Source organism: Triplophysa rosa, linkage group LG8 (genome assembly GCF_024868665.1).
Source record: "Triplophysa rosa linkage group LG8, Trosa_1v2, whole genome shotgun sequence".
NCBI classification, from domain to species: Eukaryota; Metazoa; Chordata; class Actinopteri; order Cypriniformes; family Nemacheilidae; genus Triplophysa; species Triplophysa rosa.
In genome coordinates this window covers 21,275,917-21,301,360 of record NC_079897.1, presented here as the reverse complement: position 1 = coordinate 21,301,360, position 25,444 = coordinate 21,275,917, and the positions used below count along the sequence as shown (strand labels likewise).

Sequence of the window (25,444 nt, the reverse complement as noted above, 5' to 3'; positions counted from 1 at the left end):
GAAACATAGGTCTGTATGCTGAAGCTAAATTTACTGCAGTGTCCCTCACTCTTACTTTTGCGAAGCTCAGTTTCATTGATTTTCAAAGCTGTTATGCGGTATTTTTTTTGCACACCTGCAACAATTCCATAGGAATTATATTTCTACAACCTGCCATTTTTAAGAAAACAGTACCATAATGCTTTCATGTTCCTTATGAATGTTACAGGTTATTTAGCATAAAATATTTGCTTAATTATATAAAACATGTCTCTCCATAACAACCTGTCCGCACGGGACAAGCTTTTTTTAAACCCATGATGTTAAAATGGATGTCGGATGTTGTACTTTCTGGGAAGCAACGGCGTACCTTTCGCTTCTAATCGAGAGAGAGGTATGAACACTAAGATCTTATTCTGTTTCTCTGCAGTATGATCATATAGCTGCTTATTAAATTAGATTACATCTCTCTTTTTCCTGTCTAACATCTTTCTCTATGTCTTTTTGTATGCAGTGTTTTGTGTTACTCCCATCCAGCCTCCAAGAGATAGAGAAATCTGCTGACATCATTGTCCAAGACCCACTTACCGAAGAGAGAGGAGGATGGAGGGAGGGAGGAAGAGCGAGGAGGACGGAGGGAGGGAGGGAGAGCGAGGAGGATGGAGGGAGGGAGGGAGAGTGAGAGAGGTTACGAAGCAGCAGTGTGGAAGGGAGGGGTGAAAAGAGAGAGAGAGAGAGAGTGCCAGATTGGGGCGGGCTCTCTCGTAATCAGATAGAATACTGCAGCTCACGCTCAGATTTCCCATGCTGTTACCGGCATGGCTTTGCAGCCCCCTCGCTCTCACAAGTACGCATCCACACTGGCATAAATGCACACGCACTGAGCTTGGATCTTCTTGCGCACGCACTGGAAAGCATCTGAGGAGGCAACAGCCTGATCTTAGTTCTCTCTTCTGCGTTCGCTGGCTCCTGTAGGCTGGTTTTTAGGGAGTGCGTCAGAGGCTGTGGCACACGGATATGCCTGGTGAGACTGCACATCGGAGCGGCCCCTCGCAGGGCCTTGTGGACTCCGGAGATACACAGTCAGAGCTACTGGGACCAGGTGAGCAAACACTTACACATTATCACAGCGTGTTACATCAGCGACAAGAACAGGGATAAAGTGGAAGATTGGATTTGTGCATGAAGGAGCGTGATTGACACAAGGCCAGCAAGATGGGAAGAGAGGAATCAGGAAGAGGTCCAGCCGCACCCTGAAGCATCATTCAGCATAGTCTAAAAAGCATTGTGTGCATTAGGTGGTTGTAGTACACACACACACACACACACAAACAAACAAACAAACAAACAAACACGCACTCCTCCTGCAATAACAGGAGCATGACACAGCATCACTCTCAGGACCCCAAGTAATAGCATCAGTTCAAATCAAGGCCGTAGTACAAGTGCATAGGTGTCCATTACACGCCTGCATGAAAATGACACTGAATTGATTTTGAATAAGATCGTAATGCTGCAAGTATGTGTCTGTTTGTTGTGAAAAAAGAGTGAACTATGCCCACGAGTCACTGCGTTAAATTGAGCGTAACAGTGTTACATCAGCTATGTTGCAGTGTGCAAACACGCAGCTTTTCTTAGGCTGTTGTAATGATCTGGGTATATGGTTTAATATATGTCACCAGTCAGTAATGGAGGTGATAGTCTTGATGCAATGGAGAATGAAATATATTGTCAAAATGAGGATGCTGGGATGAGTGTTCACGTGATTAGACAGCGTACTTAGTCAACATTGATTAGTTATAAATAATAAATGAATCACCTGGAGAATGAAGCACAATTTGCGAAAAGTCATGGATATTTCCAGTAAGCGCACAGACGTGGATGTGTGTTTGACTGAGCGGAAAGATCGCCCTGAAAATGAGAACCCCCATGTGTGATAGTTTGTGTGCCATCTTTAGATGGCTGAGCTAATAAAGAAAAAGGAATAAACCTAGGACACAGGCCCTCTGTGGAGTTCACAGTTCTCAGTCCACCGTGTTTCTGAATCACAACACATTATAAGGCATGATGGGACAGTAACAGTTGTGGTAAATGATGATAAGGGTGTGGTGAAGCACAGCTGTGTGGAATATGACACAATTCCTCGCTAACCTGGTGATAATGTGTTTTATTGTCAGTATTAAAATGTTTGTAAAATGTAATGTAACATATTTTTTAGAAATCACTGTTTTAAATTGATAAAAAACAGCCCATCCAGTGAAACATGCAAAGTCCTTTCAAGCTGCATTGAAATAAAATGATTTTCATTCCTTTCATCTATATGTAATTATTTGCAATTTGTTGAGATTGCAGTGCTTTTTAATACGTGAAGTCATTGCGTAAAGTAACAGAAATTGAATAGTTTGTTGGTACTTTGCGGTATAAGAGTCAGATAAGATAAGTGGATGTTGATCGGGTTTGCTTGGCCTGCTTCCATTCAGTCCTTGACAATTACATCACACACAAGGAATCAGACAGGTCAGGCATTAGATGAATAGACTATTAGGGTCAATTTGTCTGAGATGAATTGTAACTGACAATTTTAGAAAGAAATCTGTTTTACAAACTGTATTTCCAAAAACATACTGCAGCCTGCACCTGCCATTAGGGCACCTATTTTTAATGTTTGTTTTGTATTTATCAGCACTTCAATTTGCAGCCTTCATCATTTTTTTCTAAATCTTTAGTAATGCATCTCTCTTAGCATGTTGACTGTTAAATCAGTGACTACACACAGAGAATAGGAAATAAGTCAAGTAGTAAAGTCTCGTTCATACAAGAATGATAACTATAACCATAAATATTGATCTAACTCTAAGAAAATAGTGCAATGACAACAGTGACACAGAAAAGCAATGTCATTGGGATTACTCTGGATTTTTCCTAGTTTATTTATGATTTTAAAAAATTGACTGCTAATCAAAATAAATCCTGTAAACATAACTTCACAATGAACAGAATGTCATCAGTCATTGATGTGGACGGGACTTTTTTCCTAAGTTATTAAATGCAGCTGTAACATGTAAAAGGAGACCTGTCCCTCCCTACTGAGATTGGTTTCTCCCGAGGTTTTTTCTCCATTAATTCATCATTGGAGTTTGTGCTCCTCGCCACTGGGCCGCGTTGGCTTGCTCACCGGGAGACTGCTGATATTAGATTAGTTCAGGCCTCTATAAATTCCATTAACATTGCCTTATTAAAATGGTCTTACTCTTAATTTATTTCAACCTTCTTCTGTTTTTTTTCTGTTGTTGTTTTGTTTTTCTTCCTGTAAAGTTGCTTTGAAACCATGCATCATTGTAAAAAGCTCCCATTGAAATTGAAGACTCCCAAATTTATAACTTCTCAGAGTTTCTCAGTTGTGTTTTTATTTAAGCATCAATTTATTTTCAACTTTTTTCCCTAACATTGCTATGGAGAAAAGAAAAAAGAAACAAATGAGACAATTGTTAAAAGTAAGATGATTAAGGTAGATTATAGAAGTAAAATAATCTGGATTTGTGTAAATTTGATAAGAAATTAGATCAGTTTGAGACGTTGAGATTTCTTCTGAAGCTCTAATGGAGACATATGTGAGATTTCTGGCTCTAATTGAGATATTAAAGAGATCTATTCTTTGCTTTATCTTATGGGAATTGTCATGACGTCAATCAGATATCATTGCTGTCCTTCTGAAACCTCTGATTTCCAAATTGACTGTTTTTCAGAAAATTGAAAAAACACTGTACTTTTAATATGATTAAATACTGTGCTGTCAAAGTTCACAAGCACTTTTAATTCCTTTTTATTTGTTAGATATTTGCAAAACCCAGTGATAAACGTAAAGAGTGACTAATAATGATGATTTTTGGCAAAAAAAAAAAGAGTTTTAGCTATGTTGTTATGATCACCGGATGAGAGTAGAATAACAGTTTTAGATTTTGCATCCAAATGAGGTGATAACTCTGGCACCATCTGCTCTTCGTACCAGGCAAACAGTAGGGGTCTGAACGAAGGGTACTCCAGAAAGAGGTCAGAAACACACAAACACAATTGCACCTTCTGTTAGAGAGATGCCCTGAGCAACTTGAAACAAAGTGTGCAAAATACTCTTTCACATACATACATAAACAGAACAAACATATTTCTAGTTGTTGTTTCGTCCCATTACAATTTGGTTTTGCAGATGATGTTTTGAGGCAACAAAGGCCATTCTTACTCCTGCACACACACACACACACACACACAGCTTTGCATACAGCTCAAAAACAGTGCTGCCTTGTGCAGAAAACAGAAGGAGTAGTGACGTTATGCATTCGAATCATGACTAAGCAGAACAATCAACCTACAGTCACACATACACAAACTGTTAAGCACCCACATGCACAATATAGCCAAAAGTTTTGGAAGATAGGCTCTGATAAACACTGTTATAGCACAGTAAGGTCCAGTGGATGCCCAATGACATTTCTAGGACACACAAAGAGGATACAGATAGTGATATATATATATATGATGAGAAGGCCAAAGAATGGAAAAGAGTGAGAGTCAAACACAAATAGAGGTTCAGAGGGTAAAGTGCTTTCGTAAATGCATGAAAAGGTGTGTTTGCTATCCAACTTTACATTACATGACTTGTGGCTGTTTTAGGGTGCTCATGTTGCTTGCTTGCCAGACTTCAAGGACAACCTTAGAAAACCTTATACCTTTATTCCAATTATGATTTAGAGACTTTTTTGGAAAATCATTATACTTATACATAATACGTATCAGTTTGCTTGGCACATCATTATGTAATGAAACTGAGAACATTAATAGAACAGTATGAGGCAATGCCAACAAGGAGAGGATGATAATTCACACACTCTTTTGGAAGGTTATTGGGACACAGAGAGAATTAGTGAAAGTGAAGTGAGCAGAATAAAGTAATCTAATAACAGCTCTTTATTTTGCCGCCTACATACCTGTCGAGCGTGTGTTAATAGCTGCCAGGAACTATGCCGCACGAATCATATTAGAAAAATATGCAAAACATACAAATGTACTTCTTTCATGCATCTGTTGAGCATAATGAGCTACATGACTGTCAGCGCCTCATAAAAAATCCCACTGCAGCAGTTACCTCCCACAAGTACTTCCTGTTCTGAAATAAATCTCTCTTTATTTTAGGAAAACATGTACTCACAATTACACCCACAATTGGACAGCTTCAATAAAAGACAACAACATTAATTTCAGCTAAATAATGGTCAAGAAAAAATGAGCAAATTAATCTCTTCATAGATGGCCTATTTATGAGGCTGTCACTTCAAGAAGGTAGCGTGCCCATATCAAAATATAATAGAAATGAAATTGTCTTTGCAAGTCTTAGATACGTGTCTTAAAGAGTTCCAAGCGTACACAAATTGTATACAACTGTAATGCCCTGCTCCCTTCAAAGTGCACTTCAAATGGCACTGATATACAGGTATTAAAAATCAACACAAGTGCTCTGCCCTTCAAAGCGCATAGTGATACTCACATTCGAATGGAATTCATCCATATTGTGTGTGCATGCAGATGTGTTAGAAAACCAGAGATTTCTGCTGACAGTGCTGCTTATTGTGCTTCCTTTAAAATCCATGCTGTCACTCTGAGATTGCCATGCAGGCAGAAAAGCCTGGTTTTCCAAAGACATTCAATTGCTCTGTGGACATTAAAATTCTCCCCATAGGGCTGACAATTCAGGCCCCATCACACCACCAAACATCACCTCTTTTCTATTTATGTTACTTACAGTATTAGGCTTTAATATTATTATCATATAATACTATTTTTTACTGTCTGCTCAGTTTGGTTGTAGCAATTGTGTGTAAACAATTTATACATTTAACTGCATTCAGATGACCTTTTGCAGTATTGATTTGAAGTACAGCATTTAATATTTCATACACCAAGAGATTAAAGTGACACAATATACAGGGATAAAAGGAGATCTAGCTTTGAGGTGACTTTATCAGTAAATTTCTATTTCCATTCCAAAGAAAGAAAAGTTGAATACATTTATAATATGCTGTATGTTGCTGTTATCATGTATCATGTATTATCATGGTGGATTATATATTTTATAATGGTGCCAAAAAGTGTCTAATCTTTTTTTGCCATAATTTATAAACATAAGTTTCTTTAGTTAGTTATATTATATATTTTTTATATAAACAACCACTAAATGTAATATTTTTCCCTAAACTTTCAGATCTGTCTGGTCAAACATCCAGCTCTTCAGCCTCAACTCCAACTGACAGCGCCTCCAGTCCTTCTCCTAGCAGCCCTCCCAAAGTCTCCCCACTCTATACACCATTTGGTCCTCGCCTGGTAATGGCCAAACCAGCCACTTCTCCTCGTCCACAGCCTGAGGGTGCAAGCTTTGAATTAGAAGGGTGGTCTGGAACCATCAGCCGATCAACAGGCCGGTTCGGTAGAGGAGCCTGCAGACGAGGTCCTGTGAAAATGGAACGGATTAAAGTCCTAACTGGAGCAGAAATAGAAAGTGACTGTCAAGAACCAGAGACCATGGACACAAGGGTAGTAATGGGGCAAGAGGCGCTACTGAAGAACATGGAAACACAGGGTGGAATGCCACTAGGAAAACAAAGAGCCCAAGAGACAATTTCAGGTGACCAGACCTCTGAACCTTCTAAAAAAGGTCAAATGGGACTGGATGAGAAAGTAAAACTTGACACTGGTCAACTGAGTCCCATTGTGAACCAGGACATGAGTTTGCCTTCAACCTCAGAATCTGAGAGAATTATTGGTCAGCTACTTGAATGTCCAGTCCTAGAGCCCAAAGTAAAAGGTGCAGAATTGATCGACAACAGTATCCTTTTCTCAGACAATGAGGGAGAGCCTCTGTCTTTATCTCAGGGTGAAGTGCCTTCCTTGTCATTTTCCGAGCCTCCCTATGTTGTTGACCCACAACGCATTGGTGTCCTCCCAGGACTTGATCCTGACCGCTATTATACAGCCCCTTCTACTCCTATTAAGATGGCTTACTGCTCACATCTCAAACAACAATGGCGCCCAGGCAGCCCGAGCCAAAGCCCCGGTTCCCCAACTGATGAGTCTGACCTGTGCTCTCCTCCTACCTCCCCCTCCGGCTCCTACATCACAGCTGAGGGCGGCAGCTGGACCTCCTACACCTCTAGCACCTCCCACTCCTGCTCCCCGAATCTAACAGCAGAGGCAGAGTTACAAGAAGCTCCTGCTTGCTACGTCGGGTCCCTCTCAGAGATTGGAGATGAACTTGGGGATGAGCGAACTGGGACTGAGAGAGAAACTTGCCTGTGTAAACCAAACATACCAGAATTGTTAGAAGATGTTTCCTGTGAGGTGGAGATGCTTACAAGAGAAACATCCAAGCCTTGTTGGGTAACAGAACATGACAACATACATGCCAACAGGACCAGAAACACAGAGTGCCATGAGGAGGCAAGGGTGCCTGGAGGCTCTCAGGGGTCAACAGAGATCCAGAAACCCCCTGATGTAACCCAAGCTTTTAATGATCCAGATCATAGTCTGAAACTGGATTTTAATGCCTGTGTGTCAGATCCCCTTGAAGGCCTGAACCCCCTTTTGACACCAGAGGATAATGCAACAGCTGCAACTGCACTCGACACAGACAGAACAACCCCTGTCTCCCTCTCCTCAGAGACAGCAGATTTAGACAGTAACAGTTTAAACCTTGACACAGGATCCTTTGCTCCTCTGTTCCATGGGTACTCTATGGAGGATGGACCTGGGGGTGATCCAATGATTCCTGCCTCTATGCTGCCTTTCCATGGAAGCCTCATATTCCAGGCAGATTCCATGGAAATAACCCTGTTCCCTACAGACGATGACCATGGCAATGACGAAGATGCATATGCTGCTGGAGAGGAGGAAGCAGATGTAGATGAGTATGATGATGAAGAGGATGAAGATTGTGGTGGTGATGATGATGATGAAGATAAAGACAATGGTGCACAACAGCAAGAGGCACCTTGGAGGGGTGGAAGGACAGTGGAAGATCCCAATGAGGATGACACATCAGCATCTTTCCTCAACTCACTTTCAGAGAACTCAATAAATGAGGGAGTAGATGAGACCTTTGCTTATAAGGATGACACTGAGGAGTCAATTGATTCCACATCTTACAATGAGGATGAAGATGACCATCTGTACAGCACAGAGAAACACGCTGAACTTGCCCAAGCTTTTCCTGGACCAGATGAAGCAGTGCAGTCAGTAAGCCATGCCAAACCAGAATCCATTGGCAGTGAGAGTGAAATGGAGATATCCTCTGGATCATCTGAGCCTCTGAATGTAGATTTGCAGGGACATGTACCAGACTGCAGTGTTCATGATGAAAGTGTTATCAAATCACAAATCACAGAAACAGAATCACTTAAGGGAGAGTTTTTAGAGGAAGTGAAAGCAAAGAATAAAACAGTACTTGAGGAAGGAAACCAGAGTACAGATGCCTCAACAGTCACTGAAGAGAAAGGACAGCAGACCACCGGTGATCCAACATCATCAGTTGATCAAGACAAAGCAATGGAACAATATAGTAAAGCAGATTTCTGTGTGGCAGGTGTCACAGTAGCTGATAATTGTAATGAAACTAATGCAGAAGATAAGCAGGAACTAGATCAGAAAAATGGAAATAGCATGGAGTTTATGGACACATCGTCACAGCTGGCTGAAACAGCAACCAATGACCTAAACAAGGGAGTTCCTCAACTGACATATCTTGATGAATGTAGTCCCACAAACATTCCAGTCTGCGCTTATCCTGAACTGTCCGATGTACCAGATAATTTAACTTCAACCGATGTTTTACCATTTGAACGATCCATAAATCAAGATAATCTGACATAGAATCAGCCTGGGAATGATGATCTAATCCCCGGCTCCCAAAATATGTCCTGTTTCACATACAGCACACTTGTTATTTCACCAAAGAAAGAGAACTCACAAAACAGCATGACCGAAAATGAGCTTTACTCTGAGAGTTGGACACCTCTCTCAAGAGATTCCTTGTCCTTGGGCGAATGCTGTGACTTTGAGGCTGAGAATCTGCTTATGTGTGAGATGGCCAGATCAGTGCACAGTAAGGGTGTGTCTGTAGCTCATAACATTGCTGCTGGGGATGACATCATGGGTGATGATGAGGACAACAATACTTATTGTGACCTCCAAGAGAAGATGGCAGACATTGACGTTGGTGTTGTTGAGTCAAACATTGCCAGTTGGAGATCCATCCAGGATCTTTCAGAGGCAGGAGGGGGCGAGGATGATGCAAATAACCTTCAAAATCCAGACAACAATCCAATTATTCATTGCAGTTCTGAAAGGAGTCTGGTGGCATCGTGGAATGATCCAGAAAAAATGTGCACACCTATGATTTTGAGTGGTTCATCCAAACTTATGTTGAATATGCTTTCAGATAATGGAAAGGACGTGAAAGATCAGACTATGAACACAGACTTTAACATTCCAGAGGACACACGCAGAGATGAAAGTGATGAAATATCTTCCAAGCAGATGCCCCAGGATGTACAGTCTTGTCAAGGACCTGAGAAAGTTTCAACTTCAGACATTTCCAAAGTTGACATTTCTGAATCTACAACACCAATTACTAAAACAGTAATTTCAGAAAATCTTGGTCCCGTTTTAGATCAATATCATACAAACTTAGCAAACACTAACTCTGTCCATGAAAACAAGCTCATATTCAACTTACAAGGAGGATCATTCGGCACATTTACCCCCAGAAAGAAATCAACCGAATTAAAGATTGCTAGTTCCTCAGAAGCTACAAAACAACATAAAGAGACACCTTTAAGTTCCAATGACAAGACTCCTGAAGCTGTAGGAGAAAAAGTAAAGCAACCAGAGGCAAAAATAAAAAATGAAGAGCTTAATGATGAAGGTAAAACAGCTGTCAAACAACTCCATGGGCAAGAAACTACAACTGACCCCAAAAATCAGAAGAGAGCTGAAATTATCTCACATAGTGAAGACGACAAGGTAATAAAAACATGTCAGAAGAGAGAGGTACAAGACTTTACAGATAATGTTCCTCTTCTGGAGATCAACAAACAACTTTCTGATGCTGAAAGAGATGATGGAACGCCAAAAAAAACTGTGCAAAATGCTAATTCAAGTCATGGCACCAAACCAAAGGTATTGTGTGCCCTTGAAAACAACAAAGCAGATTCAGGCTCAAAGGATAAAAAAGAGATCCAGTGCAAAGAGAGGGAAATTGAAACTACAGCGAGTCAGTCAAAAGAGATGATGCAAAAAGAGGATGTCTCTATAGCAGAGAAACCCGAATCTGTTCAAACCCAAAAACAATCAATTTTTCACTCCCCTGACTCTAGCTTTATTGATCCCAGAGAGTCTGTGGTCCCAACAAAAACAACAGTCCTTACAAAGCCTTATGCTCAAGAAGATCTTTCAGACAGTGTAGCTGGTTTGAGAGAAAGCACAAGAGACATCAATGACAATCATGTACGGCGCTGTCTAGCACTCAAGGAGGAGGACCTTTCTACCCCTATACAGGAGTCACAGCCTACACAGGACGCCTTCGAAACATCTGCTGTCTTCTCACACATTCAGCAAGCTTCAGACAAACCCATCCAGCCTGACCCTCGCCCTCTTCAATCCACCAGAATTAGCAGAAGGGAATACTCAGCTTGGGAATCAGAACAAACACCAACTTTGCTTCCTATTCAAGACACATGCCATCATGAGGGTAACAGAACAAACCATGCCAAGACATGCAGACATGAAAACCCTCTAGGTAAACTAGTTTGTTGGCTAATGCTTTGTTTTAAATGCATGTTGGATGTTTTTGACCAGGTTAAATTACATCTTGTGTTTTTCTTAAATAGTGTGTAAAGGACACCTAAAAGAGCTGTCCCAACCAACAACATCTATCGGACAAAGAGACAGTACTTGTGCTCAGAGAACGTTGAATCAGTCAGATGAGAGGGAGCTCCTACCATACATCAGTCCAAGACCAGACTACTTGGCAAAAACTCAACAGGCGCATGCAGAGCGACACAGTAAAGAACAAGATGTGTGTCCAATTAGCTACAGATCAAAAGGCTCTGATGACGTGGGTCTCTCCTTCAAAAACAACAGTATGTGCATCATCTGCTTTAGCCATAAAGAATCAGCAAATTTCAGAAGTGTTTTCTTTATGGCCTTCAGCAAAGCATTTTTCTGCTGCTTGTATATATATATTACACACATCATAAAGTCTTGCTAAATCTCTGCAATCGTGCATGTTACAGGTATACTGCACAATAAAGACGTCTTGTTTTACACTTTGGTTTATTTTCTCTATTTTCTCATTTAGTATGTTTAGGTAATGAAACGGATAGTGATGGTTCGGTTCCCGCGCTAGAGGAACCCAGTGGACCCATGCTAAGACCCTCAAACCCACAGGTGGGCTAAAGATTTACGAGCTTTAAAAACTGCAGTACATGTATACAGTTACCCACAAGACTCCAAACATCAAACAAGTGTCTCAGTTTACATTTTGCTCTCTGTTGTGTACTCATCATCCAGATTTGTTTATTTCTCAGTTACCATATTCTCCTGCGGATGAATCAGTGAGCAAAGCTAAGCAGAGTCGAAGTGAGAAAAAAGCACGTAAGGTGGGACTGTTGTCTACAGTATATACTGTATAAATAAAAAATACTGTATTTTGGATATAACCTCTGACTTACTCATGTTTTCCTCCATGTGGTTGTTTTGTCATTACAAGGCGATGTCAAAGCTTGGGCTGAAACAGATCCATGGAGTGACACGCATCACAATTCGGAAATCCAAGAACATCCTCTTTGTTATCAGCCGTCCAGATGTGTTCAAAAGTCCTGCATCAGATATTTATATAGTGTTTGGAGAAGCCAAGGTTTGAATTATTTTTACATTTTTACAGTACGTTCCCCACATGTGCCATGAGATCACCACAATATTTTTTTTAACAAAAACGTTCTAATAAAGATACCTTAACATAATATTTTTTATATTAAAATATCTATAAATTCTTGTTTGTAAAATCTAACTACAAAAGAACAATTTATCAATGAGTCATAAAAATATATTACATAGAAATGAATATAGAAAAAACCTACAACATAACTTTCAACCCAAATGTTAAGAAAATGTATATATTTCATATTTAGTGTTCATTGATTTATCAGTGTTTTTTCTCTATCAGATCGAAGACCTGTCACAGCAGGTACACAAGGCAGCGGCAGAGAAATTTAAGGTTCCCCTCGACCCCTCACCTCTGCCGTCTGACATCACACCAAGTCTGACCATAAAGGAAGAGAGTGAGGAAGAAGAGGAGGTACAAACATCTATTTCTGTATTGCGACTGATGGAATGGCGTAAATTAATTCAACTTAACCCGATTCTCTTTCTGTGTTACTAAGCTCGACGAGGGAGGGCTTGAGCAGAGAGATATTGAGTTGGTAATGGCACAGGCTAATGTGTCTCGAGCTAAAGCTGTCCGTGCATTGCGTCACAATAAGAACGACATCGTCAACGCCATCATGGTGAGAGACAGTTTTACATTCGGTATTAAGTGTTTTACAGCCAGTGTAAATTGCTAGATGGCCATACTCATATTTCATCTTATGTCTTTTTTAGGAGCTGACCATGTAGAAGAGGATTAGACATCTTCTCCCTTTTCGTGTTTTCCCTTAAAGGGACAGTTCACCCAAAAATGAAAATTCTGTCATCATTTACTCACCCTCTAGCTGTTCCAAACCTGTATAAATGTCTTTGTTCTGCTGAACACAAAGAAAGATATTTGAAAGATTGTCAGTAACCAAACAGATCTGACCCCCCATTTATTGCCATAGTAGAGAAAATAAATACTATGGGAGTCAATGGAGGATGAGATCTGTTTGGTTACTGACATTCACCCAAATATCTTTCTTTGTGTTTAGCAGAACAAAGACATTTATACAGGTTTGGAACAATCTGAGGGTGAGTAAATGATGACAGAATTTTCATTTTTGGGTGAACTGTCCCTTTAAGTAATGCTGCTATATTGCACCGCCCAAATTCCTGCTGAAATAAATCTGTTACAACCAGAGCTGCTCGTTTCCCAACATTGTCTCGAGTCTCATCCATGCACCTTATAGAAAAAGTGGCAATCTATACAATCGTCATATGTTTTAAACATTTAATATTGCCTCAATTGCTCAGTTGGTAGAGCAAATGATTGTAGAAATAAAAGCTGATATCCTCAAGATTGTTGGTTTGAATCTGACTTCAATTTTTTTAGAATATCCACAGGTTATATCCTATTTTTCAAACACAAGTGATAAATTGTACACACACCAGATGACGCTGCAAATACATTAAAATTAAGACTCGTGATTTAAAAAGAAGCTTTGGTTTTGTGTGGGTGTAATGATTATGATCAGCAAAGTAGTGTCACAGATTTTCTCATTAAGTGGATTTAAAGGGATAGTTCACCCAAAAATGAAAATGTTGTCATCATTTACTCTTTCTCAAGTTGTTCCAAATCTGTGTAAATGTCTTTGTTCTGCTGAACACAAAGAAAGATATTTGGAAGAATGTTAGCAACTGACATTTCTGGGGCATGATTGATTACCCTGGTAGGAAAAATACTTGTATATTTTTTGTTCTGTTTAACACAAAAGAAGATATTCTGAGGAATTTAGGAAAGCAAAAAGTTATGGGGCACCTTTGAATACCAGTTAAAAATTTCTACTATGGTAGTCAAGGATGTCCCAGAAACGTCAGTTGCTAACATTATTCCATATGTCTTTCTTTGTGTTCAAGCAAACAAAGATATTCATCCAAGTTTGGAACAATGAGAGTGCGAGTAAATTCATGAGAGAATTTTCATTGTTGGGTGAACTATCCCTTTAAATTGACTTCTGAAGAAAACATGACATTTGTTAGAGCATTTGGACACTTGGCATTTTAATTCATATCAATATAAAAATACATGCGCACAAACAGATTCATTAAAATAAATTCATACATGAGTCCAATGCATAAAGTAATGACCATTATTGAATCCTATTAATTCTGTAACAAATAATTGGATTCATGTTTTAATACTGTTTTAATCTACACATTCTCCCGTGAGTTGCATTGAAATGTTAATACATACACTGGTCATAGCATTACTGGGTTTATTACTGGACCTGACTCTCGGGTTCATAGGCTATGAAAATATTTTGGAACTAGCACTAACATTAGCCTTTGTATTCAAGTTATTCAGAGTCTATACAGTTATAAGGTTAAATTCTTATTCAAGTCCTGTGTATGTAAACCAACCAAACCTTTTCTCATGCAGTCAACTGTGTTGGATAGTATTTGGTACACCAGGTAACATTCAATCCAATTTTGGGTAAGAAAAATTAGTGTCCAGCTACATTTGGATCAGCTTTTAGGGGGTAAGACATTGGCCTGGAAGTGGCCCTGATTGGTGATGTTGCCGGCTGGGAAATAACGTGCCACCACAAAGGTCGAGCCATCTGTTGCCACAGCTTTGCCCACGCCAAGTTTCTTTGAACCCTTCCACACCATTGCAGTGAAATGACCTAAAAGAGATTCTTGCATTACACTTGTGTACTTCAGAGAAGATTGGAGTGTGCAGTCGTCAATGTGTTTTACTCTTCAGCTACATGGTATTTATGTTAGTGGTGAGGTAAATATTTATAACCTGCAAGACAGAGAGTGCTGGAACATATAAACAGTATTCCTATCCTTGTTTTACAGATTTAGAGGCAGCCAAAGGTTTAAATGGTGAGCTAAATTTTTTGCTTAGGCTGAGGTAAAAATGGGTGTAAAATAAGAAATCTCTTATATGTGTTCTGCTGCCTTGAGGTGGTCAATGGCATTACTATTTTGCTGCATACAAGTGGATGAGAATATCAGCAATGTGGGGGAAAATGCAGTGGTGGAAGAGATTTCTCACAACTGTCTTTTTTATAGGGAACTTCATGTAACTGGGAGGGCTTTGGAAAACCTCATTCTACTGGGATTAGTCATGGCTTATCACTTCATTCCAGAAAAAGAAAAATTCAGTTAAATTAAAATGTTCTAAAACACGTTCCAACATCTAGAATACACTGTTAAGAGAAATATTATCTACAGATAAGACAAAGCATAGATGGGAGACAATTGTGTCACTTCCTTGTACGTTGTGCAGTAATTAGTTCTTACCAGTTGCAGAGGAAAATCCCGGCTGGTTAAAGTTATACTGATTCACTTCATTATACCACCTATCAGATACATCTTTACCTGTCGGCACATGTACACAAACACACACAAAGAGATTTTTGTGTAAATAAGGCAGACAACAAAACCTTACAGTTGAGGATTTATCCAATTTGAATTTTTTTGTGGTCTGGTTGTAAGTATATCATTTCAAGTAGGAGATCAAAAATATGTTTTCTGAGTTACGTTTCTATGAACTTAACTTTACATGACCCAATATACTGTACATTTAGTGACACATTACAAATCACCCTGGATTGGCCAGACATTCCATTGCACTTAGTAATCAACTTCAGGCCGAACATGGAGGTAGTCAATGCATAACGAATCCCAACTGTTGAGCAGAGAGCTCCTGCTTACAGAAGGATCAACGGCAAGCAAGAGTCCAAATGGAGGCAAAAAAGCTTGACTGAAAACACACTGGACAGTTCATGTCAGAAAACACAAACAGGAAACAAGAATAGGTTTCATACCCGTTTGATCATAAGATGCCCAAGCTAAATTTTCTCCACAGTTTCCTCGACTTGACTCAACGCTGTGCTTCAGAATCCTGGTGCTGGCCAGGCTCTCCGCGTATCTACAAGACATTATGCATTTATGTGAACTCTTGCATTAAACTGTAGAAGTAGAGAGCTATATTGATTCAAAAGATAGGAAACAACATTGAGAGCAGAATAGGAGAATCTGAAGAGGTCTCACCTTGCTGCCTCACGGCTCAGTTTATTGCTGAGTTTTAATGATGGTGCCTGTTGCTTTCTTCTGTACTCATTATGAGTTTTTAATACATCCTCACAAAAAAGCTTGGAGGCTATAAAGTGAAGAGGAAATCAATAGAAAGAGATTGAAATTAAGTGCAACTTCTGTTTTTGCTAGAATCTTACACAACAGATTTAAGCCAAACATCTTTAATTACTATAAACAGAACTGAGAAGTGTAGACTATGCTAAGCCAGAAGTTTAGTACAGGAACAAATACACATGTTTTTTATCATATTTATTACCATTAATGTTTAATATTATGATTATATTGTTTGTTCACGAATTTGCATTGGCTTACAGCATGCACATGAGCTGGAATGGACCATTTTGTTGGTGATCTTTCTTTTTCGGCAAAATTTAACAATGTTTGAAAGAGTATCTCGCTTTGGAAGAATAGAAATCTGACCTTTGGTACAAAGGCATTAAGAATAAGATCAATTTTTTTAATGAGCTACAAATTGGTATAACCATTCCTTTACACAATTGAAGTCCTTTCATATGAAATATTCCATTTAAAACACTTTTGACTGTTTTAAAATAAAGCCACACAGTGACAAAACATTTAGATGTAATGTCCTGATTGCAGACAATGTTAGCTCCCTTTACGAAAGCTATTAAACTAAACAAATGTTGCCAGACAATTGTGCTTGTGACTATTGCAGGGATATTCATCCAACTGCATGATGCTATTCTTTCAAACAAAGCAAGAATTGAGTAACTAACAATCCCGTGTACACAAAGCCACTGACAAGCGTACACACACACACACACACACACACACACACACACACACACAAACAAACAAAGAAGCACTCAGTGTGGTAAAGCTGGCAACCTGTGCTGATAAAACATCATTTAGCAACAACAGATGAAATCGGTGGATATTATATCTATTTGACAAGATCACAGATGTTAAGAGACAATCATTTAGCAGTGTGCACTTACCTGACTTTCCCATTGTAAACAGAAGACTCCTCTGAGCTAGGCTGCTGCTTGTAGGTAGAGTTCCCTCACTGTGACAGTTTCTAACAGTTGTTACAGCTTTTCACCTCAAACCTTCTCTTTCTCTGTGTTTCTTCCGCTTTTGTTCCCCAGTTAAACTAGTCTAATGTTTCATCTTCTATGATCCAGAAACCTCAACATATTCCTAAAAATCATACAAATGAGCTTCCTTTTCCAACATTCCCTAATATAAAAATGTATCTTTTTCCTGTTCTCTTTCTCCTACCACACTCACTTTCTTTCTCTTTACACTGTGTAAGATGGGATTCTCCACTCAGGACATGTGGCGATGACATCATCTAAATTAGCCATGTGACCTTATAGGGTGTTGGCATTATGGCATGCAGCTGGAAACACTGAGCTTCAAGTCACCATGCAGTCAAACAGGAAAATTCTAAGTGTTTTACAGTGTTGCAGTGATTATTATAAATGATTTATCCGTGCACACCATTATTATTTTTTTAATTCATTTGCACTTGTAATCTTTAATCTAAAACGTTAAGCTCCTCTACCCCTCTCAACAACAGCTCTTCACCACATGACGTCAGCAACAAAAAAAGATGTAGGACTATACTGACTGTCCAATGGCCAGGATTTTTTTTTTTTAAATTTCAGAAGCCTTTTCACTCGGATACACGTCATGATATGGAAAAGTCAATCGCAACTTCCGTTTCATGGTGACTTTAAAGGGGTCATATGTCGCGAACACATGTTTTTACTTGTCTTTGGTGTGTTATAAGTTGCCCATGCATGTATTAGACACGTAAAATTGCAAAAATGAAAGTGTGGGAACAAAAGATGCATTCTATCTAAAAGCGAATGCTCACCCAGACCTGCCTGAAACGCCTCGTGTAACCACACCCCCACAAATCCACGTCAGTTCGTGGTATGATTTGTCTAAGACCGCCCAAATGTATACGCAAGTAAGGTGGGCGTACCTGTCAGTACAATTGAAGAGGAACCTGATGTTCCAAATATGGTAAGAGGCGTTACATTTCCATCACACGCTTGCAGTATTCGACCAATCACTACGCACTGGTTAACTGGCCAATCATAGCACACCTCGCTTTTCAGAGCGATGAGCTTTGGGGGCAAAGAGGAGATACAAACATGCACGGTATGTGGAAAATACAGCGTTTTTGAACCTTAAATCGTGTATACACATTGCATTATATCTAAAACAAACGATAATATTCGTTTTAATCGTGTCATATGACCCCTTTAAACTGTCAAACATAGAGCATGTACATTGCAAAAGCACAAGCACTTGTAAGAAAACAGTTTGTTTTAAAGGGGTTTTTAGCTAATTATATCTGAGAATAGATAAGCCAATGGAATTTTAAAGTTTATTTAGAGGCACATGGTTATAGTTTATCAACTTAGGTAAATTATTATTAGTTTAATTTTGTTTCAGATGAGAAGGAAACAGTGGAAGGAGAGAAGGGGTAGGGGGTACATATTCATTACATTTACATTTATTCCTTTAGCAGAGAATTTTGTCAATGAGCTAACAATAAGTATACTCTACAAAGCCATGTTTATAGGTAAGACCAGAGTTGAAGGAATGAACAACACAGACATTTTTAAGAATTATGTAAGAAAAATGGAATATGTGGGTGATGTATCAAGAATGATTACATTAAGTTAACTGCTTGGAACAGAGAAACACTTATAGTCACAATATTTGTTGGCTTTGTAATAGAATAAGGCCTATATGACATCAAGTATGTTACATCATTGATCAAAGCCAAGCAAGAACAATAGATTAAAAAACTAAAGCAGGATATTTTTTGCAACAAGCCATATGTGACATTATATTGTCAATAAAGCATAATTAAACACAATAAAACAGACTCAAGGAACAAAAAATGACTAAATGTAGTGAATGTAATATGTGTGTGTATGGGACCAGCTACTGTGGGTTTTGTATCATTGCAGATAAAACAAGCCAACAATACTAGCGATCCAACACAGACCTCTAGTGGACAGTTAAAAAAGTACAAGTTTTAACTCCAACATAACGGAAAGGTTTTTACATTTAAAAAACAAGACACACGAAAAAAAAAGTGTTAAAACAGAATAACCAGCTGGGGAGTGGCCTTAATAAACTTAAGAGAGCTACAAGTAGGGCTGGGCTTTATGGCAAAAAAGTAAACTCGATAGTTTTTTTCTATATTGATCGATAACGATATTTATTTTGATATATATTTAATTAAAAAACTGTATTAAAAGAATCTATTTTAAATACAGTTTATTAACAAAAGTTAACCTTTAACCAGTTAAAATTTAATTAAATGAATGCACTGTTGGAACACAGAGGATATTAGGCCATAAACAACATGTACCAGTTCATTCAGTCTCATTTTGACTCGTTAAGTAAAGGAGTGTTCATTCAGTACATTCAACCAATGAAAGGGCTCCGTTACTGTGTACATTCGAACGCTATTGGCTCATCACCTGCGCACACACATAACACTGCAATAATGTCTTGCTCGAGTAGAGGGATTTATTCAATGCATTCAGTGAACCTTAGTCATTCAAAAAGACATCTCACATAAACTGTAGTACATTTCTTTAATCATGCAAGCATCTTACATACAAGGTTCAATATTTTAATGTGCACACAAACTCACTTCATTACATCTCTAATCTGTACAGGGCAGCGCTGGTTTGTTTCGTATGCACCAGCTCATGTTAGCAGGTATGTTAACGATGGATATAAAAACGTTTGTGCTTGAGTTTCGAAGTAACTCGCTTGCAATTGCACCACAAGTTTGTTTTGTTTAACCGGCGATTGCGAAAAAAAAATAAGACACTTGATAAACTGCGTGATGACAACTCGAGGTTAGTTCACCTTTGTTTCCGCTTCCAGTCATGTTTTCCTCCTCATGTCGAGTTTTCTTTGCCAAGTGCAGTATGAAATGGACTTTGTACTTTGACGCGCATGATAAAAGCTGCACGCTGACTGACTGTTGTTGCGTTTATTTCTGCGTTCTGTTAGACTGTAAGATAAATCCATATCGAGTCAAAATGCCAATAGCTTATCATCGTTTTTGAAATACATTCTATCGCGATATGATATCGTTTATCGGCACAGCCCTAGCTACAAGGCTTTTAAACTTATCTAAAATAAATTAACTTAATTAAACGGCTAATCATCAAGGTATATGTTTTTCATTATGAAGGCTGATTTTTCATTCAACCAGTTTTATACATTTATTGATACACTTGACTTGATACTTATGATTATCCTTTTTTAACGGGATCTGTGACAGGGTGCACTGGGGACAAATATGTTGAGAACACCTAAAGTCTAATCAGTTCATCGCCCGATTAATCACTATTAAGTAAATAACAGATACCACAATCTATATATTTAACAATCTTTATATTTAACAAATTAATAACAGTACTTTTAAATGTATTTTTTTGGTTTGTTTGTTTTTTTATTATAAACTATATGCACCTGAGCTCTCTTTATCAAAAGAAGCGGTTGTCAATATAGTGTACATTCATTGGTGACAACATCTTTTTATCTGAATGTAATATCTGCTAATCTACATACTCCACAGTCTGCCTAATCCCTAACCCCAGGATAGCCCACCCCGGCTTTAAGATTGGTAAAAATATTGTCAGCCTCATTTAAACTCAGTGGAGTCTCCGGGGGTTTTAAAAGATGGCGCTGAGACACTTCACACACATTCAGTCTTTTAAATAGCCTGTCCTGATCCACATGCAACACCCAACCAGGCTCCATGTGAAGGGCTAAACACACATGATCCCAAACATAATACTGGTTGTTCCAGTTTACATTAAACCTATGCCTGTAGGTTTCAGAAGGGGACTGACAGCGCCACCATATGGACCCTTTAGCATACCCACACACCCCATCACCATTTTTAGGAAGTCGAGGATAATCGTCATAACAATGAATGTTACGAGGATGCACTACGATGGTATAGAGAATCTCTTGCTTGTACAACACAGTCTCATAAACTCGTAGAACTGGACTTTGGTCATGACAGAACTGATCCCCATAGTGATACAGGAGCTCTCTTATTGAGAATGTGAAGCGGAAATTTCCATAGGGAGACTCTTTCTGGAAGGCCTTTGAGGTGAAGTACTCAAGAAAGGGTAACTGGTCGCAAATGTGGGTACAAGGAGATAATGACGTCAGAAACCGTTGTTCAGCAGAGCAGATGTCATCAGTTGTGATTGACAATTCCCACCAGAGGAAGTGGGATGTGTTTGATGGCTGTCTAAATCCCAAATCCGTAAAAATACCCTCAAGACCACATCTCCCAGTGACATGAGACACCTTCTTTACATCGAATTCCACAGATTTGGGATAAGCAGCAATGTTGCTGTTAAACAAGTACCTGTGTTCTATTTTCTCTTCTATTTTCTTTTTTAGGTCAGATAAGGTCAGATGCTGTCCATCAAAGTATGTCCCCTCAAATCCTCGGTCATTTATGCGCTTCATCTTTCTGAAACAGAAAGTTCACATGTCCTTTTGTTACACTTCAACTCATGCTTAGCCAGGGCCCAGTTGCATAAATTTAGCCGCTAAATTAAGACTGCGTCCTAACGACTAGTCTCACAGACTAGCAATTAGTTAGGACTAATCAGTCTTACTTTTCCTATTTCAATTAGCCCAATCTACCTTTTTATGTAACTTATTTAAAGAAGTTATGACCATTCTTGAAGAAAAAAATTGATGACTAACTACTAAGACAAGTCTAAGCAGTTTATGCAACCGGCCCCTGGTTCACAAAAGCAGGTTAGATTAAAGCATCAGTTCTGTGACTTTATTTTGCTCTTTAGTTATTTCAAAGAATAGCACAATAAAATAATCAAATAGAACACATGAGACTATAGTTAAATGTAACTGAGTAGGTGATTTAATAATGACAAGATGAACGAACAATCATAAATAACAATATGGTATTAAAATGAATTTACGACTATGCATTTATTATAATAAATTATAAAAATTTAAGTTATTATGAAACGAGTATTTGGATACATTAAGTTTCAAGCAAGCAATGCCAAAAACAGCGAATTTACTGTATGAGAACAGTTACCTTCAAAACCAAGTCCAGGAGGATATTTTAAGAGAAATTTAAGAAAGTGTCATTTATTGTGAAATTGACTTTAATTTCAGTCTTTACAAACAGTCCTCACTGTCAACATTCCGTTAACGCTTTTCACCCTTGACACACCAAACTTAAGTCTCGGTTTACAGCATCATACGATTCAAATTTACCGCCAAATTAGTGCGGTCAACATAAAACGCTAGCGCAAGATATAACCATATTGCGCTTAAAAAGTCGTTGTCAGTTGATGGAACACCCAGAAGCTCTGGATCCAGGGACCAAGAATGATTCAGACACAGAAGTGCAGTTCACTCAAAGTCAAATGTTTATTGAGGACAGGTCCAATATATAGGAATAAATGAGGAAATGATGTAATGCTCTGAGCCAGTAACTTCGGTAGATTGAAAAACATAAATGTCAGTACTTTTGGTTTCGGTTAGCATCATGTGAGTTCCGTGTTCTCTAACGTAGCCTACATCTGGAACATCCTGATATTGTTAGAGCCACTTCAAGTCGTAATTCTCAGTGACACTTATAAGCGATCAATAACATAAACAGGATATAGCATAAAACTATGTGGAATACCAGGTGTGGGACACAGGCAAAACCTAAAATCTCACACATAGTAAATTCTAATAAAATTAAGAGATTACCTGCCTCCAAGGGGACGTTATTTCTTCTGGATTTGACACTTTACTCACTGCTATCTCCAGTTTAGACAGAAACCCGCGAAAAATGTGGGTCAATATTGCGTAAACGTGTACGGTTTCATCAACAACTAAACAAAACCGTGATTAAATGTAGCAATCTAAACGTCGATAAAAATCCCTTTACAGTTAGTACGATATCAAAACCTAAAATAATCTTCAACAAACCGGTTGTACGTCAGACGTTATAGACTGTTGTTTGAACAAGTCTTCAAACAGAGCAGACTTGCCAAAGGGCAGTCACACCACTCCCATTCCCGCGCGCTTCATGGCAAAACGCGGCAATATTGGCACATGATTTACATTTTCTCAGATCACAAAACTTTCTTTCTGTACAGCAATAGCACACTAGTAAACAAATGTAATAAAAGTAAATATTTAGTTTTAACTTCTAACATAAAAATATTTGCGTTAACTCATGTGGTTTATATATCTACTGCTACAATAAAAATGTTATTTGTATGATAGACCTACGTGAAAGTATATTTATTTGAAGAGTTTGGTTCCGAATTGAGATATTTGTTATAGATGCTTTTGATTAACTCAGCTTATTTTTATAAACATAACATCATGTATGTCGATCTACATACAGTATAAAATATAAAAGACAAAACACTTCTACATTGTATGTAGAAGTGTTTTGTCTTTTATGTTAACATTTTTACGAACAGTGCAAACAAAGTGCAATTTTTTAACACATTAAAGTGCAAAACGCGCCTCTCTCACTATCCATTTGAACGGCGGCTATGGTAACCTCCCCAGCTGTCAGATACATCGCTGCCACGAGCACTGACGCATGCGCGTGCGCGTCCATATAGGCGCATTCTTTATTTCATTAACTGCGTGTATACTTCTACATTGCACAGAAATGTCTACCTATGTGTCTGTATGGTTGTTTACGGATTTAGTGGCGCACACCACTGAAAACATATGTATAATTAAAGAGAGTGGTCTTGTGCTACTACCAGTCGTCGCCAGAGGCTGCAGTGCAGCTGAACTGGACTAAAATGCGCTTTGTTAAGAAAAATACTTGATGTTTCGTTTTGGTTTTGTTGTATATTAATTTGATGCACTTAAAGAAATATTGAGGAAAACAAAAAAAATGTCTCGTATACGGTGGAATATGTAATAAATGAACGGTTTATTCGTTTTTCTGTTTTGAAAACAAAAACGAATAAATTTATTATTCGAAGGTACACGGACCCTGTCTAATGATCTCTCTCTTAGCAGATGTTAGTTTCACTTTCAAAAGAAAAAGAAAAAAAGATTATTCGCAAACATTAACTGGGTTAAAGTTCATGTGTATCTATCTCATGTAGAGCAACTGATTACAAACCTTGGGGAAGAGTTGCATGTGTGTGTTTCTCTTCTCTCTCACTTTTTCTCTGTCCTTTGCTATAGATTCCAGACTCAGGGATGGATTACTGACCGGGCCAATGGGGCCAGTGCCCCATTACCATGAGCCCGAGGAGGCCCTGGGCTTCAAGGTTGCGCCTTCCAGTTTGGTACAGAGAACCCAACAACAATGAAAACAAATGTTTATCTTTGTTTAATATATGTGTCCCATAGCCTATACAAGGCCTCTGTGGATACCCTGTAAAAATGAAATGATCAACAAATCATGGCAACATATGTTTTTATGTTACTTTAACTTATTAAATTAAATTTAACTTATTAAAAATGTACTTATTAATTAAATTACAGCACATTTAAATAGCATTTTCTGAATCGTTTGCTTGATGATTTGATGTCATGTGTCACAGGGGCATTTTATGGTGAGAAATATTTTTTTTTTTATGTGATGCATTAAATACATGTATATTTGACAGTTAATTAAAGACGTGTGTTTCATACGCCTTAATTTGGTCCATTGTTGATTTTTTGCTGTGTAGCTAATATTAAACTTCTTTAAACCCTGTACATATTATTTTAAGCATAGCGCATACACGCATAGCGAGAACGGTTTTAATATTCATTATCATCTTAACTTTCACTTTCTATAACTGTGAATGCGCAACTAAGGGAAAGAACAGAAAAATTGTGGGAGGGGAGCCCCTTGGAGGTAACTGGCCCCCGGGCCCTTTGAAGTCATAATCCGTCCCTGTCCAGGCTAGCGTCAATGTGGCAGCTGATGTTTTCAAACGGGGTTCTAAATGACCATAAAAGAAGATGAACATGGAATGCTGATTCTTGACATGCTTGGATCAACTTGTAACTACCTATATAAATATCAAGCAAACTGATAATTTAGAAAAAGAAAATCAAGTTTGGAAACGTTTACGTAATCTATGCTGGAAATCAAGCAAATCCTGCACTCTGGGACACTTAAATAACTGATAACTGTTTACTGTAACACCGTGTGTACACCGGACGCGACTGTCACCCCGCGACATGACAACCTGCTTGTTCTCAATGGGTTTGTCGCGTCGCATCCAGTGTGGACAACATTTTAAATTATAATGTTTCGAATGCGTTTAATGTCTTTTGTAGTGTCGCGTCACGCCGGTTGCATCCAGTGTACACACGGTGTAAGGATTGCTGTATGAGATTGCTCATTTGCTCTAATTGATGGGACCTCGACTCC

The 25,444-nt window shown here is 38.6% G+C and overlaps 3 protein-coding genes across 5 annotated transcripts; 2 read left to right on the top strand and 1 right to left on the bottom strand.

The window, feature by feature from the left end:
* Positions 1-667: 667 nt before the first annotated feature.
* On the top strand, positions 668-8,904 carry LOC130557683 (uncharacterized). Its single transcript, XM_057339673.1, has 2 exons — positions 668-1,081; positions 6,233-8,904. The coding sequence occupies exons 1-2, from the start codon at positions 997-999 to the stop codon at positions 8,890-8,892; spliced, it is 2,745 nt and encodes a 914-aa protein (XP_057195656.1). The 5' UTR covers positions 668-996; the 3' UTR covers positions 8,893-8,904.
* A 30-nt stretch (positions 8,905-8,934) lies between these two features.
* On the top strand, positions 8,935-13,834 carry nacad (NAC alpha domain containing). The gene is made up of 8 exons (XM_057339674.1): positions 8,935-10,819; positions 10,911-11,162; positions 11,381-11,469; positions 11,610-11,681; positions 11,792-11,938; positions 12,248-12,379; positions 12,465-12,587; positions 12,682-13,834. The coding sequence occupies exons 1-8, from the start codon at positions 8,935-8,937 to the stop codon at positions 12,694-12,696; spliced, it is 2,715 nt and encodes a 904-aa protein (XP_057195657.1). The 3' UTR covers positions 12,697-13,834.
* Positions 13,835-13,867: 33 nt separating this feature from the next.
* On the bottom strand, positions 13,868-23,119 carry glipr2l (GLI pathogenesis-related 2, like). 3 transcript variants are annotated; one of them, XM_057339675.1, is made up of 5 exons: positions 17,001-20,623; positions 15,997-16,105; positions 15,771-15,874; positions 15,244-15,321; positions 13,868-14,618 (listed from the first exon to the last, which is right to left on the bottom strand). In XM_057339675.1, exons 1-5 carry the CDS (start codon positions 17,011-17,013, stop codon positions 14,458-14,460), a joined length of 465 nt encoding a protein of 154 aa, XP_057195658.1. In that variant the 5' UTR covers positions 17,014-20,623; the 3' UTR covers positions 13,868-14,457. The 3 variants fall into 3 exon arrangements, 1 of the variants encoding a protein (XP_057195658.1); XR_008963339.1 differs by lacking the exons at positions 13,868-14,618; positions 15,244-15,321 and adding an exon at positions 22,807-23,119 and having other exon boundaries at positions 15,860-15,874; positions 15,997-21,544; XR_008963340.1 differs by lacking the exons at positions 13,868-14,618; positions 15,244-15,321 and adding an exon at positions 22,807-23,119 and having other exon boundaries at positions 15,860-15,874; positions 15,997-21,540.
* Between the last annotated feature and the right edge of the window lie 2,325 nt (positions 23,120-25,444).